This window comes from Microtus ochrogaster (genome assembly GCF_000317375.1).
Source record: "Microtus ochrogaster isolate Prairie Vole_2 chromosome 14 unlocalized genomic scaffold, MicOch1.0 chr14_random_3, whole genome shotgun sequence".
Classification (NCBI taxonomy): Eukaryota; Metazoa; Chordata; class Mammalia; order Rodentia; family Cricetidae; genus Microtus; species Microtus ochrogaster.
Genome location: NW_004949098.1, coordinates 15,225,209 through 15,234,342, shown reverse-complemented (window position 1 = coordinate 15,234,342; position 9,134 = coordinate 15,225,209). Strand labels below are relative to the sequence as shown.

Genomic DNA, 9,134 nt, shown 5'->3' with positions numbered 1-9,134 from the left:
CTTAAAGACTCTATCATATCCTTGCTGTCAAACCATTTAGTGCCAAGGAAAATTACTAATCCCAGAAGAATGCATAGATGTGGCGTGCTAGACACCTCTTGTAAGATCTCCCACATGGCACATTCAAAAAGACCATTAAAATTCTTGAGGGTAATATTCTCAGACATCTTTTTTTTATAAGGAAAAAAAAATTTTTACCTGCAATGAGTGGTTTCTGCCAGAGGGGGCAGAAGAGTCCACTTGAGTCCATGTGGAGGTCCGGTCTGAAACAACTCAAAACCGAAATTTATCGTTCTGGCTGAAGATTTATAATGTGTGTGAGGAGGTTTCCTTGAATCAGACCAAGTCTGCCACTGAGGTGGTCCGCACAGGCAAGCGCAACGTGAGCCCCAGAGCACTAGTGGCCGCGCGCTCGGGGGAGGGTGCCCGGCGCTGGCGGCTAATGAGCTGCACGGTGCTGGCGCTGGGCCAGGGAAAGCACGCAGGGAGAGGCGAGCAGAGTCGGCGGGTTGCGACCAATCTCACTCGCAAAGGCTGACTAGATAGGGTCCCCGTGCAGCGGTGGCTGAAGGCCCTTCGACCCGGGACCCGCGGGGGCAGCTGAGGTCACCACCCGGGGCCTGGTGCTGGCACAGGGAAAATCTGCCACAACGTTGGAGCACCAAATGAAGGCAGATCGGATTAATACGGACCAATTGGTATAAGATGACACAACTTTAATGTAAATAGCATACTCACGCAACCGAAGTTCCAGCGATGCACCGAAACAGGAAACAGGAAAACGGGCTGCAGCGTCTGCACACCCCAATTTAAGTAAACATTTTGCCCGAGCCATCCCGCCCCCAAAAGGCGGGCTCTCTCTACATAAGATAAATATTAAACCTGTAAAAAAGTAATAGAGTAAGAAAAATAGGCCATGTGAATATGAAATATACACAGAGAGTCTGGATTTTGTGTATTATTGTGTTTTTGATCTTTTTGACTGTGAAGGAGCTAAGTACAGAGATACATGTCATTGTATGGGCTGCTAAACTAAACCAACCTATATATTCCTGATTCTAAAATATGGGTTTAATGATATGTTACTTTGGAAAAGAGGATGTTTCCCCAGAGGATGAGAACCTGTGGAATCCTTGCAGACTAATGTGATTTGATGGACCAAGACCCCCCGTGAAAGGTTGCTGTGAAAATGTCCAAAATTATTTCACCCAATAAAAAGCAGGAATTAGTTTGGAGAGAACTACATCCTAATTCCCGAATATTGTTTACAAATGTCTGTTTACATTTAAAGGGGGATATGCTATAGAGACAAATACTTTGCATTGTTTGGATCTTGGTTTATTGATACAAATTTAAGATCAATTTTGTTGCATGTACATTTCTGCTTTTAAAGTATTTTGTTTGTGCAGCTCTTTTAAATATATAATGTATAATTTAAAACATGGTTTAATAGTCACTTATAATCAATAGTCAAGCTTGTAGTCATGTTAGTTAAGTTTTCTAGATATATACGTATATATATTTCAGTTAGATAGGTATTTTTTAAATCTTTCAGAGACCTTTAGAATATGGAATTTAACATGTTTTAATAACTTAGGACTTTTCATGACAATGAGACACATCTGCTCCTGGCAGCAACAACTACTTCAAGAGGATAATGGGCATCGAAGAGCCTTCTTAGAGAGTTCGTTAGCCATTTGAGCAACGAACAAATGCCCTTGCCTGAACTGCTTGATTTTATGCTCTATGAATGGGACAAGCAGGATCCACAAAAAAAAAATGACTGCTAAATTTGCATAAAGAGAGTGAGACAGTCTTTCAAGATTCCTGCTTCATGAAAGTGTTTGCCAGACATTCTGCAGGACACAGGAGAAAGAAACTGATGGATTCTGCCATTACAAGGCAGAAAAGATTTTCAAATTTTCAGCCCTAAAAACATACATACAAGTAAAATTAAATAGATTTATCAGTTTGTATTTATGAATATTTACATATCCACAATACCTACATACATAAAATGACAGTGTATCTGGGTGGTGGTGGCACATGCATTTAATCTTAGCACTTGGGAAGAAGAGGCAGGCAGATCTCTGTGAGTTCATGGCCACCCTGGTCAACAAGAGCTAATGGAGAACAGTCTCCAAAGCGACAGAGAAACCCTGTCTCAAAAAAACACAAAAAATGATGAAAAATAAACCTCGGATTTGAAAAAGAATAAAGGTGGTTGTAGGGAGGATTCAAAGAAAGAAAAGGGAGAGAAAAATGCCTTAATTAAAATACAATCCCATGTATAAATAGAAAAAAGATAAGTAGCTACTTTGGCTCATTAATACCTACAATTACCTATAAAATGACCCTATAATGATTTATGTTCTTTCTAGAATTGAACTATATTTGACAGACCCTGCCATCAAAGGTAACATGACAAGCAAATACTACATTATATAAAACAGAAATCAAAATAAATTTCAAGTAATGGACTAGTGCTGTTCTTTGTCGTCCAAAGATGAGTTCTTTCCTTATAAAAACACATATACTGCCCCTCTGATCTGAAACATAAGACAACCAAAGGCCTATAATGAATCTCTTGGGCAGTCCTGTGGCTATGCCCCACCATTGTTGATTTGCATGTGCCCAGAGCACAGCCCACTGTACCAATAATTTCTTCATAGACAGGTCACACCCTGTGCTGGAATCAGCTTCAGACTCATCACACACAGACATGGTGATCTCCATACCTCTCCTGGGGTTGCTGTTGCTCTGGCTTTCAGGTAAGGAAGACAACACTGGAAATCTATTCATTTGAGTGTGGTCAGTCTTCACTGTTGCTGTGAAAGTTAATTAATTGTGTGGGAAATTTGTTTTCAATTTCCAACCTCAGGTGCCAGATGTGACATCCAGATGACCCAGTCTCCAGACTCACTTCCTGTGTCTCTGGGAGACACTGTCACCATGACATGCCAGGCCAGTCAAAATATTTACAGTAGTTTAGCATGGTATCAGCAGAAACCAGGGAATCCTCCCAAGCTCCTGATCTGTGAAGCAAAAGGCTTGGCAGATGGGGTCCCAAAGAGGTTCAGTGGCAGTGGATCTGGCACACAGTATTCTTTCAAGATCAGTGGCCTGAAGTCTGAAGATGTTGCAACATATTACTGTCAACAGTATAGCAGTTAACCACCCACAGTGATTCAAGTCATGACAAAAATCACCCAGGAAAACAGAAGTGAGGCCAAGGCTGACCAAATTGTTCCTTCTTGTTTCTGCAGCTGATGATTCTGTTTATTAAGTTATTAAGGTCAATATGATATTTTTTGCAGGGGTCAGAGGAATTTTTCTTTGACATAAATATCTGTCCTCTTTCCACACTCAAACACTAAAATCACAGGTCTTTTTTTCATTACCTCCATAAAAAAAATAGAAAATAAATGTTTTCCTGAGTAAAAGAAAAATATGAACAGCTAAAATTGATCCAATAGAGATGTTAATACACACATGCACACACACAATCATAAACATACATGCAGCTGGGGTAATCTTTGGAAGGATATTATTATCTAACTGTGTTACAATCAAACTATGTTAAAATCCCAAGGAAGAAGGCTCAGATGCTGCCTTATTGGTTACGAGCACTGAATACTTTTCTTTAGGAGATGGGTTTGATTTCCAGCAGCCACAATAATGCCAGAAATAATGTAACAATAGTTCAGAGGTATCGGAGACCCTCTTCTGGCCTCCAATGTCATTGAAGTAATATGGTACACAAAGATATATAATGGTAATAAATAATATACATAAAATAAAAATAAATAAGTTTAACAATTTGAAAACTTTAAAGGACTAGCATTTGGTTAAAATGATACTGGAAACAGACTATTCTCAGAATCTATACTCAATTTTTTTTTTCTGAAAACAAGTCTTTCTGAGTACATGGTTCTTGGCTGTGGTGTCAGATCTCATATCATATGAACAGAAGGGAAGAGCTTTCCTTCTTTCCTTGTTTATTTCTATTCTCTCCTTGCAAGGAGGGAAGAATCTTAGTTACATTTCTATTGTTGTGACATGACACCAAGACCAAGTCTATTTATAAAAGAAATAATTCATTTTTGGGTCTTTCATTTCTAGAATGTTAGCCCAGAACTAACAATGTAATAAGCATGGCATCAGGCAGAAAGGCAGGGCTCTGGAGCAGTAGGTAACTGTATACTTCTTTATCTGTAAGTAAGAGTCGGTGCAAGACAGAGAGATAAATGGGGATGGCTTGTGCTTTAGAAGTCTTAAAGCACACACCAAGTGACATACTTACTCCAAAAAGACACAACTTTTAATCTTTTTTGTAGGGTTCTAAAACATGGGTTTCAAGTTCCATGTGTGTACCTATGGGCAATATTTTCATTTAAAGCACCGTAACAAATTTATAAAGCCCCAAATTATAAATAAAAGCAAAGATTAGATAAGAAAAACTTTAAGAAAAGACTGAGTCAAAATGGGCAGGTATGTGTAGAGGTAGCTTAGCACACATGGACCCCACTGGGAAAGATTTGCAAGCACATTCCTTTCCAAACAAAACAGTTATCAACTAGGGCTATAATTTCATAAAGTTTCATTCACTCCACTCTCTAAACAAAGAAAACAATTCATTCCAATCTTGCCTTCATAGGAGCCTCAAATATGGCCGAGTACATCAAGAAAGAGACCAAAATAGGAGTAGTGAACCAATCTAGGCTACAACTGACCTTGTGTAGTAAAAATAAAATTTGAAAAAAAAAAAAAAAAGATGGCCTTGCAATGCTGAAGCATACATGGGAAGCCTGTATATGGCAGTTTTGTGGTAGTTTTCTGTTAAGGTCTCCCTCTGTTTCAAAGAAGTTTGTCCTTGATTCAGGGTAAGAACCATAAACAGCTAAGGAATGTTCCCTGTGGGAGAAATTCTCTTCCCAAGGAAGAATACTGCAATTAGTTAGGTAATATCAAATGATCATTCCAAAACCATCCACAAAAGCAATATGATAAAGATTGTGCAGGTTATGCTTATGTATTTAGGAATATATGTCAATATTAGTATAGATGCACATGTATGCACACATGTATTTTTATAACAATAAAAGAATAAAGGTGATGGCTTTAATGAAGAACAAGAAATTATACAGGAGAGTTTAGAGGAAAGGAAGGGAAGGGAGAAATACTGTAATTATACTATAATTTGGCAATGACAGTGAAAGTCCTGCAGATGACAGACAATCCCTACTAAAAGTGGCATATCCATGTTTGGTTCCTGAGAAAACTAAGTAGTGCTGGAGGAGCAGGCTTGTTGGTTCCCTGCTGCTCAGCCTGGAAATAATCATACAGAAGCTATATTATTAAAACATTGCTTGGCCCATTAGCTCTAGCTTCTTTTGTTTTAAATTGGTTTTTATTGAGCTCTATATTTTTCTCTGCTTCCCTCCTTAACTCTCCCTCCCCTTCATTTCTCTCTCAAAGTTACCATGCTCCCAGTTTACTCAGGAGATCTTGTCTTTTTCTACTTCCCATGTAGATTAGATCTATATTTGTCTCTCTTAGTGTCCTCATTTTTGTTTAGAATTTCTGGGATTGTGATTTGTGAACTGGTTTTCTTTTTTTTTTTTTCACAGGCATATAAACTATTTATTAACAGCAAAGGCCCAGGGACTCATTTCTTCTTGGATACACCCACAGTGCGGCCCCGGCGGCCAGTGGTCTTGGTGTGCTGGCCTCGGACACGAAGGCCCCAGAAGTGGCGCAGCCCTCTATGGGCCCGAATCTTCTTCAGCCGCTCCAGGTCCTCGCGCAGCTTGTTGTCCAGGCCGTTGGCCAGAACCTGGCTGTACTTCCCGTCCTTCACATCCTTCTGTCTGTTCAAGAACCAGTCTGGGATCTTGTACTGCCGGGGATTCTGCATGATGGTGATCACACGCTCCACCTCATCCTCCGTGAGCTCTCCAGCCCTCTTGGTGAGGTCAATGTCCGCTTTCCTCAACACCACATGAGCGTATCTCCGCCCCACACCCCAAGTGTCACCGCTACAGTGTGCCACAGAGAACACTCCTGGACGGCTCTCACAACGCGGGGCAGGCAGGACCACACTCACGCCCCATGTCTCCTCTCTTCTGCATCCCCTGCCCGCTAAGACTGCTTTTACCTTAATGGCAGTGATGGCAAAGGCTATTTTCCGCCGCCCATCGATGTTGGTGTTGAGTACTCGCAGGATGTGCTGGAACTTCTCAGGGATCACGAGAGACATGGCGGCGGCACAATCGGCGGCGTGTAGGCCTCCCGTGGAAGAGCGGTTTTCTTTACTTTATGTTTAAAAATCACTTATGAGTGAGTACATGTGATAATTCTCTTTCTCTGTCTGGGTTATTTCACACAAAATGATGTTTTCTTGCTCCATCCATTTGTCTGCAAAATTCAAGATGTCGTTATTTTTTTCTGCTGTGAAGTACACCAAAAATATGAGAGTTCTAGCTTTGTATTGGTTAACTCTTCCATATTAATTTAACCCATCTCCATTAATCTGTGTATTGCCACATGGCTGTGGCTTACCAGCTAAATTCTGTCTCCTGTGGGGCTACATGGCTTCTCTCTGTCTTCACCACCTTTCTCCCATTATTCAGTTTAGTTTTCCCCACCTAGCTCTGTTCCCCCATAACTCTGCTATAAGCCCAAAGCAGTTTCTTTACGCATTAATGGTATTAACAGCATACAGAGGGAAATCCTACATCAATGTGGCATTGACAACTTCTCCCCAATTAGTTTCATGAGACTGAATAGGGTCTGCAGTTTCACCAGAGCCACATAGAGGGATATTTAAGTGCTAAAATTTTTAAAAATATCATTCTTTATTTTGTACTTTACTGTTGGAAATAGTAGCTTAATTTTGAACCTTTCTCTCCTCTGGCTTCTCTGGATTGCTAAGTGTGTGTGTGTGTGTGTGTGTGTGTGTGTGTGTGTGTGTGTGTGTGTCTATGTATTTAAACTAAATTATGCCTCCTCATATATATGCTGAATTCTTACCTTCAATCTGAGTATATTTGGAAAAACTATTTAAGAAGGAATGATGTTCATGATGAATGCTACAGGTGTCAATTAACCCCACATTATTAGTGATGTGAACAAAAGAGTCCACAACAATCTCTGTGTCACTGATGCCAGGTATTAGGAAAGATTCTGTGAGAATCAAGCATGGAGTAGCTAACTACTCTGAGGGTCTGATTCCTACATATATCATGAAAATCTGCTAGTACTTCAACTGGACTGTTAAGGTTCCTATAGACTAAGAAAATGAATTTGTGTTATTTAAGCCTCTGGGTTCCGATGGTCTGTTCAGACTAGTGTATGATCTTAAATCACCTTGTCCAGATTAGGACTAGAAGGTCGCTCTTGTTCATTAGAACATCTTTGCCAATTTTTCTTCTTTCATTCTGACCTTGGTGAGAAAGGAGGGAAGGGCTTCATCCTCACTGTGTTTATTTTAGTCACAAGTGTTTCCTTCCAAGAGAGGGTGTTTTCTTGTTTAGCTTCTGATAATAATGAAATGAAATGAATGAAAAGATTGCATTGTAGATCACACAAATGTTCATGTTATCACATAGACTTCAGTAGGAGCTCTTGCATGCCCACCATTTCCAGTGGCTTTTTCATGTCTCATGATGCAGAGTCACTGTTCTTTATAGGGCCAAATAAAATTATGAGTGCTTCATGCTAGCACAAGAAAATTCAAGCTTGTAGATGCAGAACATCATTTCATTAATTTTAACTGAAAAGCATAATGTCTTCCTAGCCAGGATGGTGCATACTAGAAGCATGCGTCTCTGAAACCAACTTGCCAGGCAACCCACAGTATCACTCCTCTTCTTTTCACTGGTGTTTTAATATTGCCTCTTAGGCTTGTTTTATTCATTAGCTACAGAGAGTCTCAAGCAGTAAGCTTTGAATACTTCTCAGTCTCCTAAGATTACCTTCTCAAAGTTATGTATTCGGCTCCTGAAGCTGCTAATACTCTGGATTGCTGGTAAAGACAGAAAGGAAATGGACAAGGAGAATGCAGGGAAAGGGTGAGATATAGGTTGCAGTGGTCTAAGACATTTCTTCCCACATGGGAAATGGCAGGTCTTGACTACCAGAATGCATTTGTGAGATTAAGATCAGTGAATGTGTGATGTCAGATGGGACAGTGTCTCTGAAACTGGGAAGATTTTGACCCAGACATAATTGGAGGGCTGGTCTATATTACTTTAAGAATCAGTTTAGAATCATGTTTTCACATTTTGTGCAAAGAGGGTTTTTTTTGGATATATAGACAAACATTTCATCCAAAATATGAAAGGATTTCAGTTGAAATAAATAACATGAAGGTAGTCTTAAATGGTTTCTCATGAATTTTTCCACAAGATTTCCTACTCTCTTATTATTTCAGCTTCAATTAGTGGTGTTTGTGATGACCCAGACTTCCTTTTCCTTGATGATTTCTCATGAAGAGACAGCCCTTATTTCATGCATGTCTAGTTACAGACTCTAGTTAGACAGTTATGGTAACACCATTTTTAATTGATACATACAGAAGCCAGGCAAGTCTCCATGGCTCCTTGTCTAGGAGGCTTTGAACCAGGAACTTTGGGTTCCTGTCTGTATCAGTGAGAGTCAGAGACATGCTTACACTGAAAGTTAGCAGAGAGAAAGCAGAGGTTCATGCAGTTTATTACTCCATCTAAGTCACTCATGTTCCACATACAGTGAGAAAGACAGAAAAAACTTCGTTGCTTACGGTAGCCCAATTGTCAACTATGTTGTTTGTCTCAAAAGAAGACAGCACATTGTATCTCTGTAGCATATTATTTTTATCTTGGGTTACATTATTTTTGTTGAAGATTCACTGAAGTATTGAAAAAGAGTCATTTTAAGATTATGAATTATGATTTTCTTTCAGAGAATTATGTTTTTACCTTATATTTTATTATTATTGTTTTATGGTTTGGTATCTATTAATATTATAGAAATATCACCTATGTTAATTGTTTTGGTTAGTTTCCATAATGATATTTCTTGTGGAAATTTTTTTTTGATGTACTCTGGATACACTACATTGGATTGGGATCAGTTTGTGCACAGTTTTTATA

General features: G+C 39.4%; 1 protein-coding gene and 1 gene segment (V, D, J or C); one reads left to right on the top strand and one right to left on the bottom strand.

The window, feature by feature from the left end:
• Window positions 1-3,174, top strand: part of LOC101985184 — a 68,492-nt gene extending 65,318 nt beyond the window's left edge. The window contains 3 exon segments of the V gene segment in view: window positions 341-527; window positions 2,673-2,771; window positions 2,882-3,174. Coding sequence covers window positions 341-527; window positions 2,673-2,771; window positions 2,882-3,174 — 579 coding nt within the window.
• Window positions 3,175-5,607: 2,433 nt separating this feature from the next.
• On the bottom strand, window positions 5,608-6,298 carry LOC101984890 (40S ribosomal protein S18). The gene is made up of 2 exons (XM_013352842.1): window positions 6,158-6,298; window positions 5,608-6,025 (listed from the first exon to the last, which is right to left on the bottom strand). The coding sequence occupies exons 1-2, from the start codon at window positions 6,257-6,259 to the stop codon at window positions 5,669-5,671; spliced, it is 459 nt and encodes a 152-aa protein (XP_013208296.1). The 5' UTR covers window positions 6,260-6,298; the 3' UTR covers window positions 5,608-5,668.
• Between the last annotated feature and the right edge of the window lie 2,836 nt (window positions 6,299-9,134).